The sequence below is a fragment of the Peromyscus maniculatus genome, chromosome 16, assembly GCF_049852395.1.
Source record: "Peromyscus maniculatus bairdii isolate BWxNUB_F1_BW_parent chromosome 16, HU_Pman_BW_mat_3.1, whole genome shotgun sequence".
Lineage (NCBI taxonomy): Eukaryota > Metazoa > Chordata > Mammalia > Rodentia > Cricetidae > Peromyscus > Peromyscus maniculatus.
In genome coordinates, this window is record NC_134867.1 from 31,820,018 (window position 1) to 31,839,237 (window position 19,220).

General features: G+C 37.5%; 1 protein-coding gene across 10 annotated transcripts in view; it reads right to left on the minus strand.

The window, feature by feature from the left end:
• Ptprk (protein tyrosine phosphatase receptor type K) overlaps positions 1-19,220 on the minus strand; it is a 537,607-nt gene that overhangs the window by 12,644 nt on the left and 505,743 nt on the right. For 2 of the 10 annotated variants that reach the window (XM_076552560.1, XM_042262157.2), the window contains exons 16-24: positions 18,619-18,654; positions 13,935-14,119; positions 12,109-12,196; positions 10,899-10,975; positions 10,681-10,698; positions 7,505-7,541; positions 6,054-6,151; positions 4,797-4,913; positions 1,076-1,230 (exon numbers count right to left, since the gene is read on the minus strand). In XM_076552560.1, coding sequence (XP_076408675.1) covers positions 1,076-1,230; positions 4,797-4,913; positions 6,054-6,151; positions 7,505-7,541; positions 10,681-10,698; positions 10,899-10,975; positions 12,109-12,196; positions 13,935-14,119; positions 18,619-18,654 — 811 coding nt within the window. Of the gene's footprint in view, positions 1-1,075; positions 1,231-4,796; positions 4,914-6,053; positions 6,152-7,504; positions 7,542-10,680; positions 10,699-10,898; positions 10,976-12,108; positions 12,197-13,934; positions 14,120-15,331; positions 15,506-16,385; positions 16,398-18,618; positions 18,655-19,220 lie in introns of those variants that run through there. The other 8 variants (XM_076552564.1, XM_042262158.2, XM_076552562.1 and 5 more) reach the window with 5 other exon arrangements.

Sequence of the window (19,220 nt, forward strand, 5' to 3'; positions counted from 1 at the left end):
TTCGAAACCTACTTATCTCATTTTCTAAATGTTCAGCTGGACTAATGGGATTATTCCTTTGTTAGTCAAGTATGGTCATCTCGCTTACACTTGCTGTTCGTTTATGTGTTAGCCAAAGATACGTCAGGGATCACTATTTCCCCCCAACCTTCTCAATCACTGTTTCCAGTATCTGTGACAGGAAAATAATTGAAGAGCGTACATCAGATTTCTGGAGGACTGAAAGGACACTTTTTTTTTCCTTCAGGCTATGTCCCATGTCTGATCCTTATGAGACATGTTCCTTACCTTTGTTTCTTTTCTTTTTCAAGGTCATTGAAGTGGTTGGATTTTACAGAAAGAAAAAAAAAAAGACGCCGAAGTTCAATGTACGCAGTTGTTTGGAAGGAGTACTATTTGAGAATGGTGTACAGCCTTCAGAACAGCTCTTCAGAATCTCTGCTTATTTTTCTGGCCCTATCCCAAAATGAGCCATGCAGTTTGCTTTTAGTGTCTCAGATTGCTTTTTTTTCCCCCCTCAAAGAAGTTTTTAATCAGAAGAAATCTGGATTCAATATTCGTGTTTTTGGCATATATCTGCTGAATCTCAGCAATGCAGTTTTTAAGGTCCTCTGATGGATAGATAGTGTTTTGAAAAAGAAAAAAAAAAGTTACGCACCTGTTTTATAGCCCCAATTCTTGCAATTTAGGCCATTTAGTAATCTCAAATTCAGTTTTAAAAGCTGGGATTCTAGTGGGAATTAAGTGGATTGAGAAAAAACAAAATCTCTATTTTTAACTTACCATTCTACACATTATGGGATCTTCAAATGCGGGAAAAAATGGGCCAACACAGATGTTGCCACTAAGAGGCGCTTTACACACTTGTACCTGAGAGTAACACTACACACCAGGATGACGGTGTGCACTCTGTAAGCTCCTACCTTGTGTCCCACACAAGGCCAATTGTTACTTCTGCTTCACACTGTGTGTAGTACAGACAAACGGGAACCTCGTAAGTGACATTTGCGACATTTAGCGGTCATGCTGACAAGCCCGGTCTGGATGCTCATTTGAAGCTGGGAGCATCACTCACCTGCAGTGCACGACGATGGGCCCAGCACTAGGAGGGTTGGACAGCTTGACTCTCCTGATAAAGGAGAGAAGCCCTGTGGCGTGGTATGGAACCCCATGGTCAGGCCAGCCAGTGAAATGGAACTGTTTGACTTCACGGATTTCATTATAGCCCCTCTGTGCAAAGATAGAAAAAAGAGGGCTTTAGAAAGCGTCCTTAGAGAGTCATTAAACACACTTATGGGTACTAAATTGGAGTGACCATGAAAACAATATTTAGTAAAGTTCTCTTTTTCTTTTTCTTTTTTTTACAGGATACTGGTCTAACATGGCTTGGGAACGGAATCTTTATCGCCAGAGAACTGCCCGCAAAGACACTTGGTTTTGCTTGCTTTTCTGGGTAAATTTTTATTTGCTTTGACAGCTTGCCTCTTACTGGGAGTGACACCACATGAAATTATTGGGGGGACAAAGGGAGAAATGGAAAAGCCCTCCTGACCTCGTGCACCGAGTTCTCAAGCGGCGATTTCAATACCTTGCTTATCCATGTTGAAAATGGTTTTGAAGCATAGTATGTTGGGATTTTCCAGGACAGTGCTACACTAGATTGGTTTGTGAAAATACACGGGCAGCTAAACCGTTCTCTGGGTAAATGATTTTTCTCAGCTCTGTGAAATAATTTGGCTCACCAAGTATTATCTATAGTAACAACACAATAAAAGAAGTGAAGCATCCTCTGTTATTTCTCTCTCCTTTCAGGTTAATCGAAGAAAACCTTATAAAGGTTGCTACAAAACCCTCTCCCGTTTCATAAGAGAAACCTGAGGTTGGAGGGAGCATCGAAACTGTAAATATAATACTGAAAAATTTATTTTTAAGAATCTGGATTCCTACACAAAAAATCTATATCAATCTAACTTTCCTGTGAGCTACCAGTGAAGATATTAATCTTACTTGTTCAATCAGAAAAAGCAAAAATTTATGAACTAAATAAATCAATTTGAGAATGGCAGTTTATCTTCATAGTCTGTCTTACAGAAACCAGAGTGATCAAAACCTCAGGAGCTACATGAAGAGGGGATCTACAAAAAAACCTTAACAATCCCATGACAAAAGTCATCCTGAAATCACAAAAAATGGGAAAATTACCTTCTTTTTTGCTACTTTCCACACCCTCTATGTTAAACTACCTTGCCAGAGTGGTCGCATGGGCCGTGTGTGCTCCCTTCTCCTTGACATGGCAGAAGACGGCCTTTTAAAGACTAATTTTCCCTATCTGCCCGTAAACATCCCATCAGGAACCTTTTATTTCAAATTTCCTTTGTAGCTGAGATGTAGCTCAATGGTAGAGTACTTGCTTAGCACGCACAAGGCATGGGTTCAATCCCAAGCACTGTACGATAAACAAACAAATAAATAAATGGAATTTCCGGCTAATGACCAAGCATGTGCTCTACTTCCAAAACCTGCTTTAAATTACACATAACAGAAAGAAAAAAGTCCCAAGACTCTAGTGGCATGCTGTTTAGAACTGGGTTAAGCCTGTGTGATGACAGCGACCTCATGTATTCCACAGCCTGGGACACAGTTGTCTGATCATTCACATCTCATTTTATGACAGCTGATATTAACCAAATATATTTTGTTGATTTTTAATTGTCTTCTCTGAATGGAAAAGGATTGACAAGCACATTATTTAAAAGGATGAAAGAAAAAAATCTCAACTACAAACCCATAGTTCCATTTCAATGGTAAATTTAACAATTATTCTTTTTCATCTCCCCTACCATCTGTTCACCCTTATCTTTCAGCCAGTTTCTGAGAAATAATATTTGCTGGACAATTGGTGGGTCTGGACCAAAATTCATGTCTGTATGTCCAAGTTTATGCATGATTTTTAAAGCAACTTTTCTAATAGTAAATGTAATTATAGTAGCCTATTCCCTATGCTTTCTTATCTGGTGTATTTTATACAATATTTGAAAATTTTCACTGTCCTTCATTTAGAATTAGAGAGTTAGGTATTTTATTGATTCTTTTAAGCAATAGGGCTTTAAATGTATTTTTCCTGGTTGGTGTTCCTCTTTAATCTATAATTTGTCTTTATGCTATAGGTATTTTTCTGGTTTCTAATTTTATAATATTTTGTGTGTTTGATGATTTGACTATTTCTCTACTACTTCATGTTTACAGTTATCTAGAATTTTACAATAATACAGATGAAGTTATTACATATAAATAAATTCCTAAGGATAGACTTATGATAGATAAATGCATCAAATGCCTAAAATGTTTAAAAAATTCTACAGATCAACTGCTACACTGATTTTTAGAGACTTAAAGTACTTGAACTCTGATCATTAACAAATGCAGTATCTAAGTGATCACACACAATCAATGAGGATTATTATTCTTTTTAAAAACTCTTGCTCATTTGAAAGTACAAAATGGTTTATCCATATTCATTGACCATTCTCCATAGGCGTTTTAGTAGCTGCCTGTCTTCAGAGTCTAGTGTTTTCATTTGTATTAACACTATAGGTTGATGTTACTGATATTCATAGATTTGTGTGCACCATTGTTTACATGTTTGTGTGTTCTATTATCCATTAAGCACTTCTGCAGTGTCCATGGTTCTGTGCCAGGGCCCATCTTTTAAGAGTGTGTTCCCTCTTGCTTCCTTAGTTCTTTGCCTTAAACTCAGTGGGTCATGACACAAATAAACATTATGAGTTTAGGAAAAGGAGATAGGGTTGACAGAGGTGGGAGGTGAGAATAATTAGAATGCATTTTATACTATGAAAATATAAAAAATTTAATTAATGAAAACAAAACAAAACATTGATGAGGTATTCTCAGCATCAAAGCCCTCCAATGGCCACCTAACTCACACACTAACATCACTGGGATGGCCAAACTGGCCCCAATGTCGGGCTCTGTGATTCTTTTGTCCTGCATATTTCCTTTCCCTTGACTTACCAATCTCTGACATCTGATCCATGAGTCCCTTCTCAGAACAGGAAAATTTAAGGCTTAGGGCTATGATGTGACTCAGCTCTTTCAGGGAAACCTTCGCCTGACGTAATCTCACACACTCACTTCTGTCAAGTCTGCATACCATTTTAAATTTGTTCTTCCCCATAACCCTAATTTTGTCAAACTTCTCCTCTTCTACCTCAGTAATATTTCCTGTTTCAGTTTCCAAAGGCTGTTCTATCACAGTGCTCTGCAGCTATACAACATAGTCTCTCTTTACAGTTATTATCTGCCCCCCCTTCAGGTGAGGACACAAGAGTAGGGATTTTAATACATGTCCCAAGGCTTAACTCTCAAATAATAATTTATAGATTGCTGGCTGGGTTGGGTGGCACATGCTTTTACTCTTGGCACTTGGGCGGCAAAGGCAAACAAATCTCTGTGAGTTTGAGGCTAGCCTGATCTATATAGTTCCAGGATAGGCAGAGCTATGTAGTGAGACTCTGTTATGAAAAAGATTAAAAAACAAACAAATGAACAAACAAACAGAAAACAAAAAAAAACAACCCCCAAAACCAACACTCCCCTCCAAAAACAAAAACAAAACAAAACAAAACAAAACAACAACAACAACAACAAAACCCAAATGATTTGTAGATTAATGGATGGATGGGTAGATGGATTTCTTAGTAATTAAAACAAAACCTGGCAGTGGTTTTGAAAAAGTTGCAATATTCATATTTTCAATAGATGGTTTTAGTGCTTACCCTTTCCAAGGTGAATGTCCTAACTACGTATTCAGCAAGGGGTTCCATTTCTACACAGGTCACTTTGAAGTCACCATACACCTCAGTGTCATCAGGCCAATATTTATAGCATTTAACCTAATGATGGAAAGAATGCATAGGTACAGATTTATCTGAAAACACACCCAGTAGCCAAGACGACTTGATTCTGATGACGGATTTAGTCCACAGGGCAAACACAGCCGAGAGAATGTCATACTATAAACAGACTGTGCACTTCCAAAGACTTTTATGTCTAATAGCTAAGTTATATCTCAGTACAAAATTCAAGCTTCTAACATTTCCTCTACGCATCCCTTCATAAGTGGTTCAATCCCAAGTGGTCCTCCCTACACACACACACACACACACACACACACACACACACACACACACACGATCAATGCTGCATAGATACTCTATGTTGTACAAACATATAACAGTAATAAATAAAGAAGAGATTGTAAATTTTGGGACAGGATGTAAGAAAGGAGTTGTAGGAGGCAGGGGAGTGGCCATGAATACTCAATGAGAAATCAAATATTTCTCATTCATTGAAGTTCACTTAGGAGAATTCAATTGAAATGTTCTGTGTATGAAATATTCTTTTTTTATTACTTAAATTTACTCATTTATTTTTACATCCTGACTCAGTTTTCCCTCCCTTCTTTCCTCCCATCTCCCCTCAATCCCCTTCCCCCAATCCACTCCTTCTCTGTTTCTGTTCAGAAAGGGGCAGGCCTCCCATGGGTATCAACAAAGCATGGCATATCAAGTTGAGGTAGGACTAAGCTCCTCCCCTTGTATTGTGGCTGGGCAAGGCAATCCAGTATGAGGAATAGGTTCACCAAACCCTGCCAAAGCATTAGGGACAGTGCTTCCATTGCTGGGGGTCCCACAGGTAGACCAAGCTATGAGTCCACATTTTTGCTTTTGTGGGTTCCTTTGTGATGTCCTTGACATCCCTGGCTCCTATAATACTTTCTCCCTCTCTTCAGCAGGATTCCCCAAGATCAGCCCAATGCTTGGGTGTGTATGGGTCTCTGCACCTGTTTCCATCAGTTACTGGCTGAAGGCTCTCTTACACCAATTGGGGTAGTCACCAATCTGTTCTTCAGATTGGTGTGGACTGACGCATGAAATATTCTTAAACCAGTGGGTGCTATTCTCTAAGTGAGTTGATTATTGCTTTTCAAGAATATTCATATATGTAAAAAAATAAATATAGTTTTCTCTTACCCGGCCAACCTCCACTAAATTAGTTACCATCACGATACAGGCAGACTGTTCTTGCCACACCATCCTCCAGAAGTCATACACGGTCTCATGAACTGGGCCTATAAAGAAATGATTTTTCATACTGTGTTATCAGAGACATTTTATAGTTAATAAAAAGTTTAGACAACATAAAAGGTAGTGTACATGAGATAAGCTAAAAAAGATAAAAGTCTAATTCAGATTACCACTAGAACCACTTAATTTCAGTTCATATCGGAATATATACGAGACGGAACATCAAAGGCATGTGTCGATTTTTTTCTTTAATTTGTCTCCTATACTTAGCAATCCGTAGGAAGGTACCACTACTTTCTAAGGTGTTTATCACTGCCACTGTGGCACTCGACTGGACCCGTACATATACGTGGAAACAGAATTCTCTGGAGACTTGTCAGAGGAGCAGCAGACATTGCCAATTAAATAAATGTCCACCATTTATGAATAGTGCATGAGTTAAAGTGAATGACACATCCTTATATCCTATTATTATTATTACTATTATTCTACATGATTATCTAACTGCAAAGGCATGTGCCGGGCTATCAGTCACTCACAACCACAAAACTGGTGTATGGTTCCACACAAAGTGCATATTTCTAACTATAAAGAATATTCAATTAAACTCAATTACTAAAACAAAAGGGAAAATCCAGACAAATTGACCTCTGCTAAAAGGGCAAATGTCAGGAGACAGATTTAACTCCTTGGTAGCATTTGCCTATCAGGCACAAGGCCCTGGGTTCTGCCCACAGCACAGAAGGAAGAGACTAGCAAAGCAAAGAAAAACACAATAAAAACCAGGTAAAAGAGAAAACGTTTTTTGTCATGCATGCTCCTCTCTGGATGGCTAGGGGACATTTTGAAGAGATTACAAATTTGTTTGTTTAGATACTTTCATTTCCTGGTGCACCATGATCCAATCAACCTAGTTTGTTTTGATTTTCCATACGAAATAGACTTTACTACATTCCCTTAGGTCTATGTTTTGTTTCAGTCTTGATTTGTCAAAAACTGCCAGATGACAGTACATCTCATCATAACTATTGGGCTTGTGTCTTATTGCTGACAAAATTGGCTGCAAGATGTCAGTCACCTGAGGCAGGGAGAATACTCACTTCATGTTCATCAAAAATAAGTAGTTCCTCTTCCCAACACTATTGACCAGTGCATTGGGATATTTGATTATCAGTTTGAATCCCAGAAACAATCAGGATTATAATTTAAAAAAAAATCAAGATTAGGTTTTTCTAAGTTCTGGACAACTATTTACACTAAACAAATTAGGAAGAGTCAAGTGATTTTTTTTAAAGATAAAATTACAAAATAAAAATTCCTACTGGATAATAATAAAGTTAAACATAATATTTAATATAAATAAGTATAAATATAGTATTCAAAGGGCAAAGTTTTACCTTGAGTTGCAATGTAGTGGCTTGGTCTCTGGTAGCCCTAAAGTAGGGAAGCAAATTGGTTATCATTTTACATAGGTATCTGAAATAAATAAATGAAGGCATAAAAAGGGGAAGATAACCACTTCTCAAGATCAGATTGTTATAAAAAAGACCAGACTGAGTAGTGAACACATAGTCCACTTCTCAAACCTACGTTATGTAAAAGGGAACAGAAGACAAGGCTTAATTATATTAAAGGCTCTGATTAGAATTTAAATCATATAATTGAATTTTGTTTGTTGCAGAATAACCTCAGAGATTGAGTTCAGTTTCACTAAAATGTTTATGCCTTCATATAAATTTTAAATCACTCATTCCTGGGAAGATTCTGTTCAAAAACATCAACACACTGCATTACAAATGGACAAAGACATATTAGAACCAGAAAAAAAAAAAAAGAAAGAAAAGAAAAGAAACAGAACATTCCAATGTTAGAGCTGGACAATGCATGTGTGCTCAAATCAAAGTCCTGCTGAAATTGATTCCTATCCTTTTTGGTACTATTTCTCTTTTGTAACATGTTCAGGAATCCATAGGCACTGTGGATTTGTGTGTGCTGATAATGCAATTTACACACACACATAACTTAAGTACACCCACATATATACGGAAGAAAGTTTTTGAAACTGCGCTTTTTCTTGAAGAAAGATTTCAGGGCTTACTTTTCAGTGCACACACTCTGTGCACAAACATTTAATACTGTTTCAGTGAATTCTTCCTGGTAAAGAACGATTTGTTTGTTAGTTGCTCTCAATGGGTCAGCTTGCCACAGATGTGTTGAAAAAAGATTGATGGCATGAGAGGGTTAAGTTGTAAATTTGTTTGCTTTTACCAAAGGATTTAGGAAGAATCTGTTAAGATGTGTCCATATTTGGTATGGGCAGCTCAGTACATACACAGTGCATGTGGAATGCGGAAGGCAGTCTCTGACCTAAGGTGGAACACAATGTGCATCATAGTGTTGTCAATACTGAAAATTAAAATTATTATTATTATTTTTTTGAGACAGGTTCTCACTAACCCTGTCTGGCCTGGAACTTGCTATATAGCAGGCTAGCCTCAAACTCACAAAAATCCACCTGTCTCAGACTACTAGGTGCTGGGATTAAAGGCCTGCATCATCACACCCAGCTGATTTTGATTTCTTAGTAAGCCAATACAGCATAATGTTTCATGGAAATGGGTTTCCAAGTTTCATAAGCATTTCATGCTCTGTTTTAAATGAGATCCACCAACTGCAGGTGTATTTTTTGTATAATATACAAACAAGAAAAGGTAATTATAAGATTGTATTGTATTTAGCTAAAATATTCTGGGATCTTAACAGAGTTGTATAACAAATCTTATTTAGAATAAAGTTCATATAATGGTATTATATTAAGGCTCCAGTGTATATCTGTCATGGCAGAAAACCCAGGTTAAACTAAATAGCTAAGAACAGTTACAAAGTTGTAAGAAAAATTCTGATGTCTCTTTTAGTTTCCCATGTGTCGGACAACACTTAAAAATTTTATGAAAATAAAATTATGATGAAAAATTAACCAATAAACTTATATACTATTCTTAATACATTAAATTAATTAGTTATAAATATCAAAATAACTGTAAAAGATGAAGTTCACAAGTGGGACAAATATCCTCTTTGCAGTATTTAGAAGAGGTGGGAGTTTATACGGCATCTCTATATGAACACTGATGGTATATGCTGTAATACTCCATTACACTTTGACTTAAAAATATGCATGCTGTGATTCAATTCATTCAGAACTTGGGTTCTTAATTATTAACAGCTGAAATCTGGCAAGTGCTAGATACATGTTAGTCACTGTACTAGATGTTCTACATGCATTACTCCATTACATTTTCAAACAAATTGATGGGCCTGAAACTATCAGGATCTCAGTGTGCAGTCAAGAAAAGTGAAACACAGAGAGGCAAATAGCCTTCCCAAGATCTCCAGGGTGATTTATTATTCATGTTTATGTTGTTTCATTTATGTGAGTGTTTGCCTGATGAATGCATGATGTGTACCCCATGAGTGCTTGGTTTTCAAGGAATCCCGAAGAGGGTATAAGATACGCTAGACCTGGAGTCATGGATGGTTATGAACTCCTTGTGGTTGCTGGGAGCCATAGCTGGGTTATCTGCAATAACAACAAGTGTTCTTAAGTGCCAATGCATCCATCTCTCTAGACCCTCTGGTGTAATTTTAAACCAGGTAACAGAGCCAAAGGGCCAGACCTTACATACAAGGTAATTTGGTGCTTCTTGGTCATATTTTTTTAATTTTGTTTGATACTTTCCCTTAAATAATTTCCCTGTTCATATTTATAACCAATATTTAACAGTGCAATATGTAATGAAAACAGACTTTAGTGGTATGATTCGATATACATACATACACATATATATATGTGTGTGTGTGTGTGTGTGATATATGTTTCAGATATAATACGGAAATCATTTTTACCCTAAGAATTTTATTGCTTTACAAACCAATATCTCACACCACAAAATAGTCTTCCTACTAGTGTATTTCTTTATGTTTTTAAGATAGGGTCTTAGTTAGCCCAAGCTGGCCTTGAATTTGCTATGTACTTCAGGATGCCTGTGTTCTCCTGATCCTCCTGCCTCCACCTGGGATTCTAGGCATGAGCCACCATACCTGGTATGCAGTATTTGGGATTGACTGCATGCTCAACAAGCATTTTTACCAACTGAGTCACATCCCTGGCCCCATTCTTATCTTTCAATATCAAAAGTCAATATAAAAAATGAAATTTCAAAAAACCACTACTACACATCATACTATCCAGCTTCTCACATATGCTTGGGGTGGGTAAGAATAAAAGCCAGAGACAGAAATCATCAACAAAGAAAATTCAAATGCATAATAAACTGTTGAAGCCAAAAATAGCCCTGTTTCGCTACACAAGAAAAGGGAAGGAGGTCAAATAGTTCTTTACACACGTAAAATAATTACAAAAAATAAAAAGGAACACAAATATACTGTATGAGACTAATTAGGAGATGCATGCAGAAACAACTAGACTAAGCATTAGTAGTCACTGTGATTAAGGGTATTTATATTAAATATTTATCATAGGGTGCTGTTATGTACATATAGTGGTACTTACATCCCTGTACAGCCAAATCTACAGCCCAAACCAAAGTCAGGTGAGAAAGAAAGCACAACAGCGTCAGTAAGTACTAGGATGTAGAACAAGGAAAAGTGTACAGTTGGTTCTTTACTTTAAAGCTAGCAATCAAGTCATAGGCAATAACAAGCATCGAGTTCACAGGTGGGAGCTGATACAGTGGGCATACGATGGAAATGCCCTGGAAGGACACTTACATCGATGTAGTTGGCGTTAATGTAATCTGAAGAAGGATCATCCTCCACGGGTTGTAGAATGACTCTGGAGTGATCATCTGAAAGGTTCAAATAATCAAATGCAAGCTATTCCAGTTCGTCTATTTTGAGACAATGTCAGGGGTAAAGGCTTAAGGATGAATTTGGTCTTTATATATCTACACTCGCAATACTCTGCATTATTATCAAATCAGTCATTTGTGAGAACTGGCAGAACTATATGGAGCTCACTACTTATTCCAGTTACAACTATGAACACAGACTCAATGGCTTGTCTTTCAAATTAGGAAGTTTATAGGCAGAATGACAGTGTCTGAAGGGGTCTTCATTTGAGCCTCAAACTTGACTATGGAACTTGCGTGGCTTCTAATTTTGTTTCTCAGGAATGTTTTTAGCTGGGGGAGTTCCCTTTCTTCTGGATTTTACAGAAGACTGAGCCACAGAACTGTAAATTTTGAACCTGTTCTTCCTTCCTTCCTTGAGAGACAGGTTAGATTTTAATGTATTTTAGAGAGTTTAAAATGATTTCAACTCAGTGTAGACTAGCTGAAGGAAATCAGCAGGTAATTACAAGTCAGACCATCTGCTCTCCTCAGTACTCCCAAGGTTGCCCCTGGTGATGATGACTTGGCTTTTTTGCATGTACTCCTCATGAAGACATCATCTGAATGGAAATTCTGAGTGACTAATGACTTGCAGTACTGTACTTCAGCTATTGCCTTCAGGTGACGGGGGTAAGGGCACGTGGAACAAACACCTCAGTAGCCTTGTCTCTAATCCACCAATTCATAAGTGAAAAAAGTTTGGCACTATGCCAATATTCTTAGACATTTGGTAACAAACCCCCATGAATTTACATAACAAACTTAAAACATCACGTTTCTCACAGGGTGGAGAGTGAGGATGATGGCAATTTCAGTAAGCTAACATTGTTTTTAATATTCTATAGGTCACTTAACAGACAAGTATGTACCCCCCCCCCCACCGCAGGATTCCCTAAATTCAAAACCATAAAAGTTGCAACTCACTGTACATCTTTATACATGTAATATTTACACATATCAAGAGTCCTGAGGGAACTTATACACCACGCCCTAGAATTCTCTACATTCAAAACCATAAAAGTTGCAACTCACTGTACATCTCCATACATGTAATGTTTACACACATCAAGAGTTCTAAGGGAACTTACATGCGATAATGTTTCCATATCGGTTTTTTGATCTGTTTTGATCTTTTTTAGCTACATCCCAAGATGCTGATTGACCTTCAAAGAAGCTCTGGGGGAAAAAAAGTTAACAAGCAGACTTAATTTAATTTTGTTTTTCACAACAGGTTTATCTGCTCTAAAATTAAAAATAGTAAAAGCCACATTGGTGGTGGTGGTGGGCTGGGCTGACTACAGTAGTTAAGTACATTTCCTTCTCTGTCCTCAAGCCTGGTTTGTGGGATGCAGGTTTGTTCATGTTAGTTAGGTTGGTGGAACTTATATGAAAGACTGGCAATAATTTTAGAGAAACATAGAATCTTGAAAATCTTTCAGTTTTAAGATAGCTATAATTTTGTGAGTTACAAGTAGAAGAAGCATCATTCTTTTTCAAAACATTCTAAATAACAATACACCCAAACTTGCAAAACTACTTTTAATGACGGCTATCCTTTCAAATGTGTGCTCATCAGCACTTATAACAAGAAAAAAAAATCACTTTGCTCCCATAATTCTTTACTCATGTACAATCTGTCCTCTTTTTTCTCTTTGAAGGTCATGAAGACTGGGTCTCTCCTTCAGGGGACAGACTTATAAGGATCTTTGCTCTCCAAGCACCTACAGACAGAAGGGTTCAATGGTAGCTTAATCATACAGAAATTTAAAATATGCGTAGAGATCTCTTTTTTTGTAGAAAGACTTAAACTTTGCTCAACACAGGAAGTAGGGTCTTCAAAGAGCCAATGCTCTTTGAAACAGAGTACACAGGAACATACATGAAATGAACAAACAAAACCAGCTCTGGCAGGATATTCTAATTCCTTGCTCTTATTTTGGGTGTTTCAGCACATATCTAAAGCCAACATTCAGCATTTCAAGATAATTTTTCTCAGCCCAAATAAGGTATACAAGTGGTCCGCATATAGAATGTAAAACTTAAAAGTCTTCCCAGGAAGTTGAATGTATTTTGGTTGTTCTTTGAAATGAAATATGCTTGGCATCTTCCACTGTGTGTGTGTGTGTGTGTGTGTGTGTGTGTGTGTGTGTGTGTGTGTGTTTCTGTGTGTGCACATACTATGCTGTGTGAAGGAGTATAAATCAGCTTCAGTGCCCACACTGAAATTTCAAAGCACGTGAAAAGGTAAAGGGAACTTTTTCTTTCTGCTATTTATTGGAGTGTCTGATTTAAGTCACTTCTTTTCTAAGATAAATCCTGATATTTTAGTCTGAGTGGGAAAGAGAAATATGCTGGGAGAAGAAATTTCCCACATTTGATTTTGTTGCTGAGATGCTGCTGTTTACTTTGTGTGTGGTGCTCAGTTTTTCTTCCTTGCCGCCCTCAGCCAACAGTCTACAAAATTAAGGGAATCGGGTGGCAAGCAGCTTATTTAACGTAACATCATCCTTATCATTAAAGCATTTGTAAGCAAGGAGACAGGAACACTTGGAATTTAAGCCAACCAGTGATTGCATCCCAAACACTACAAGGGGACTCTGAGAATCCTGTGTGTAACTTTGGATGGGGGAAATGTAGAAAGATCTAGCAAAGTGTTTGTGATAACTCACTGAAACATGACTGAACCCATCCTCAAGAACCTTTCAATGAATGTAGCCCCAAATACAGTCTGGGGGAGTGCTCTTTTCTTTCATTTCACCGCCCCCCTCCATACATACATTTGATGGCAAGCTCAGTGCTGGATTAGAGAAGTTGTAGAGTAACCCACTCTTGAAATGTCAAAGGGAAGAAAAATGCCACATTGCACTGAGTATCCAGTTACAAATAAAATTCAACACGGTACTAAAGCTTTCACCTCGTATTCCTCTTTGAACCCATAGCTGTCTGATGTCTTCATGAGGTTAATGTGCTGCAGTAAGTCGGCCACTCTGATGGCTGGGTGCAGTTGTCCTGTCTGGTAAGGGGACTCTGTCCCTTCGCAGAGGTAGCGAGGAACATCCAGAAGGCGACTAGACTCTGCTGTGGCACTGTGGTTTTCATCTGGCAGATTTCATATTCCAGAACAGTAAGAAAGAGATAAAGTTATCTTGTTTAATATACATCTGCGCAAAGAAGACTTGAAGACCTTATGAGCTTTCTGGTGGTAGAAGGAAGGAAACGAAAAGCCAGCCAAGGGGGTGGGAGTGGGGGTGGGGCCTCCGGCAGCATCCTCATAAAGACAAAGCCTTCACCTCTCATTTCGGCTCAAGGGTTAAGGTCAGAACATAGGTGCCTTTCAACAAGACCGCGGATGCTGGGAGAATCAGGGAGACACTGGATTCCCTTTTAAGAAGTGCAGGCAGGATGTTTAGCTGAGTCGCCTCTGTTTTTAGTATTTGAAGTTACAGCGGTCTAGGCTGGGGCCAGAGGACTGAGCTGTCAACTGGAAAAATGTTTTCACCTTTGACTGTGTTGGACGATCTCTTTCACATTCATATTCCAACCTCCCACAGAGACCCCTTTGGACAACCCATGCCCATGGGGCTGTTCATCTGGCCACCTTTCCTCTTCTTTGCTCTACTAGCTGGGCTCCCCAATACAGACACAACCTGGACACACTTGCACAGAATCCCATCCCCACCCATTCTGTCCACTAGGAGGCTTGACATACATCCCCCCTTGGATTCTTGCTACTATTAGTATTGTTTCAATTGCCAGTCCACTGACTTCTCTGTCAGCCATGTGAGAGAAACCGGGGCTACTAGAGATTAATGTGGACACCTCCCTGGTATTCCCAGGCCCTCCGTGCTGCAATATCAGGCTACTGCTTATGTTTCTGAGACCTTCAGGTTCCTTGCATGCTACTTTCTTTGCCCTGTTTTTATAACCATTTATTTATTTATCTGGTATTTTTGGAGATAGACTCATGTACCAGAAATTCGGTAAATATTTCAATGAGTGAATTAGTTAAAATTCAACAGAAGCCTTCACCACCCACATTTAAGTGTAGACCACATCCCCATGGTTTTAGTTCAAAATGGAAAGAGACTTTTAATGCTCTTTCTGCTATAAAGATGAAAAAAGAACCAAGAACGTCTTGCCTATGAAGAATAAACAGCATTTTAATGACCAAAGAACTAAGCAGTACAATGAGAAACATGCTTATATTTATCACATTTAAACTTACCACTTTTAAAAAAAACAAACCAAACGTTGAAGGGGTGTTACTTTGAAAAGCATAATACTGTCACACTCATTAACAGAAAGGAAAGTACACTCTTAGAGGAACTTGCGTTTGAAATGATAATGCATACTGTAGAGAATGATATTTAATTAACAGTGAAACATATTTCAAGTGCTGGTACATCTGCCTGCTCTATCTCCAACTCTACAAATAGGATATGGCAAAAAATGAATTGTTGTCCCCATGATAAACACTTTTTCTTCCTGGAGAAGGGAAAAAAAAAAAAGAACCCTACAATCAGATTTGTATGCCTCTATAATTTAGCTTGATTGCATTTATCTTTACCCTCTCTTATTAAACTGAATTTTTTTGGCATTCATGTCTAAAAATACCACATACTAAAGCAAAAGAAAAAAAAAACTAACAACAACAAAAGAAAGCCCTTGGAGTCCGTTATGACCTAACCACTCAAGAGAATCACTGCCTTTTATTCAGGTTTTGCCCACCCCTCTACAAATAAACATTTGCTAGCAAATATGATTCAGTTGAATTCCCCCCCTCCACTTCCTGTGAGCCTGCAGTCAACTGGTCTACCTTCATTAAAATATTACAATCAATAGACAGGTATAAGGAATGTAAACATCTCCCAGTAAGAATAAATTCAGAAGCAACTGGTTTAGGCTCTATCATAGGATATACAATCAGAGAGGAGAGTTTAATGGAACAGACAACGTGGGGAAGGCAGAGTGTAAGCACCTTGGCTGGGGTAAGGTAGCCAGGGCAACCCTAGACAGAGCTCATTTTGAGCTTGCTGCAACAGCAGTTTTACAATTTTTAGAGGCTCAGAAACACAGACTTTACTCACATTGCACATCTTACAAATGAGTATATCCCAGCATCAAATAGCATTGCCTTTGTGTGGCATTAGACTTTAATATAGTAGTACAAAAGGCAGTAAGGTCTCAAGAATGATCACATATGAATTATTAATCTCAATATATTTCTACTTTATTAAACTACCTAATAATGTGAGTACTAGCCAGGGTGCCTGTGCTTATCATTATCCTTATTATACATTGAAGAATAATAACATCAACTATGTCTTGATTGAAAGGTTTCTAGAGCTCTTTGTAATATACTTACCGGTTATAGGGACTTAAGCCCAATGAAGCAGTAAAACACAAAAGACAAAAATATGAATCAATATGAAAAATTTCCAAGCCTTTCAAAATCATCAGGTAGATATAAATATGAAGCAATGTTTGAAATTATTTCAGAAAGTTGCTGTATAAAAGTGAATCAATGAAAAACAACCGTAAACATCACAATTCTAAGAACAATGAAAATGGAAAAGATTAATCTGATGTCTAATGGGATTAATGAGAGTCAGCTTTCAAAGAAAGCCAATGATTTTGAAGCTGATCATGCCCACTTTCAAAATGAAATAAATTACACGATGAAAATGTATACAAATAGGTCAGATGAGACTACTGGGCTAGCTCTACCTTTCCTGAAATGCAACCACCCCCTTTCATTTAAGATATTTTAAGAATTGCTTAGTCCTTACAGTTTGTAAACCTTATACATATTTTCTCATTCTCTCTTTACAGTTCAGTGGGGGAAAGCAGGGCGGGAGTTGTTACAATTTTCAGAGAGAGAAGAGAAAGTCTGTAAGGTAGTTTTCTAAATTCATATCGTAATTCTATCTAGACCTTGAGATTTGGACTGGATCCTATATGCCCTTAAAAAATTTCTATGATGGACTGGACTTAACATTTAGGCAAACCATTCCTTTTCTTTTTAAAAAAAATTATCCATAGGCAATTTTGTATATACCTACAATGCATCTTTTATTTATTTATTTATTTATTTATTTATTTATTTATTTATTTATTTATTTATCTATCTATCTATTTATTTATTTTATATACAGTATTCTGTCTGCATGTATATCTGCAGGCCAGAAGAGGGTGCCAGATCTCATTACAGATGGTTGTGAGCCACCATGTGGTTGCTGGGATTGAACTCAGGACCTCTGGAAGAGCTGTCAGTGTTCTTAACTGCCGAGCCATCTCTCCAGCCCCCTTTTCAGAGTGCTTACTCTTTTAATTGAAGTGGACTCTACTTACTAGTGTGAGCTACTGATACTACTCTACAGTTCTCAACAGAAGATGACATATGCGGAGGCATTGGATAATGTGATACTTCCCCTGTGATTACTCTGTATGGCTCCTCCCTACATAACCATGTCACTTGTTACAACAAATGCCTTAGTTCACCTCCATCTCACTGCTGTTGTGCACATCGCAGGGAAAGTGCAGTCAAGATCCAGATTCTATTGGAACATTTATTACTTACCTAAGCTCTAAAATTCTAAATCGAAATAATAATTTTAGTATTTTAGCATGAGGTACATTTTACTTAACTGATTAGTTGTAAAATTCCAAAATATTTTGTAATTTACTTTTAAATCAAATAACTACATGGCGAAGAGATGCATAAACTAAATTTCCCTATTCACAATAAGTATTAAATATAGTGTTGGGTAATTTCAAAGATATATTTATTGAAAATCTGTATTTTCTTGGGTGAGTAGAACCACGAGGGGGTTACTGACAGAGAACCTGTGAACATATAATGCACGCTGGCCAAATGCTTGTTGAATAATTTGTCAAGAAATAAGAAGCAATTTGAAATTAAACTCATTTTGTTTTGAAATATGTAGGTTTAATAATTAATGCTGTTTTACAACTGAAAAGGCCAGAATCATCACAGGCGACACCCATTTCCTTAGATGTGACTCAGGTAAATGCAGTGGTTTCTTCTAAGTTCTTGAAACACAATAGTATTTATCATATAATGTTGTCTCTATGCCAAGGACCTGCATCAAGATTCTAGCAAACTATTTAAAAAAACAAAGTAAAAGCAAATGAACAGAATCACCCTGTTCACCTAAGACTGCATCTTTAGTTGCTTTAAAGTTAGAAGGGCTCAGACAATCCCTTTGTTAAAGCTGACTTTTCCACATCAGCAAGTTGCTCAGTCACTCCTGGCCCCCGAGAAGGGAGGTGTTGGGGTTCATTTCACATTAGTCATCCATTAGGGGTAATTGCATCTCTGCTCCAAATCCAACACAACTTAAAGCTGGTATGTTGTTCTAAACAGTGTGCCTTCCATTTACATCCGCCAGACCCAAATGTGTTGAACAAAGACCGCTATCTCTGTTTGGACTACGGTGATCTATCTGAAACATCAAGATACTCCCCCAAAGACAAATAGTTACTATGTAGACAAGATACAACCCATGCAAGGAGTTGTGATGCATGCAAAACAATAAAATCAAATAAAACCTGGTGATAAAGGTTTCGGGCCTCACCTAACACAGCAGTCGGTACAAGTGGATCATTGGGCACTGTGGGAAAACAAACGTCATGAAGCAACTCTTGCCTGTAAATTCTATTTTTCTAAAATAATCTTTATAATAGATTTTTTCTTAAAAAAAAATATAGTGACCCAACTTGCTTGGGTTTCTGTATTTTGCAAGGGTAAAAATTATTTTTTTCTGGCAGGGTTATTGTAGAATGTCAAGAGAGTTGTATCTGTAATTATAATCCAGTTCTTTGTTCATTTTTAAAAACCAGATTATTCACTTTGACATTATAAAGATGATAAAACTAGGAGAAAAGAAGCCATGCATTTTAGATGTACCAACTGTAAGGTATTTAGAGAAATAATGATCTTATATTTATTCTAAGTCATTTTTTTCTCCAGTTATCTGTGGGGAGTAGTTAATCCTTTCTCTAAGTTCACAAGCAAATAGCTATAGATACACTTTCAGAATCATCACTTTATAGTCAGGTACTGAGAAGGCCAGCACACAGAAAAGTCTGTGGAACAAGAATACATTCAGACCTATAACCAAGTCAACATTGAACGAACCAAGTACTGGTAGAGATGATACACTCATATTGGGAACAA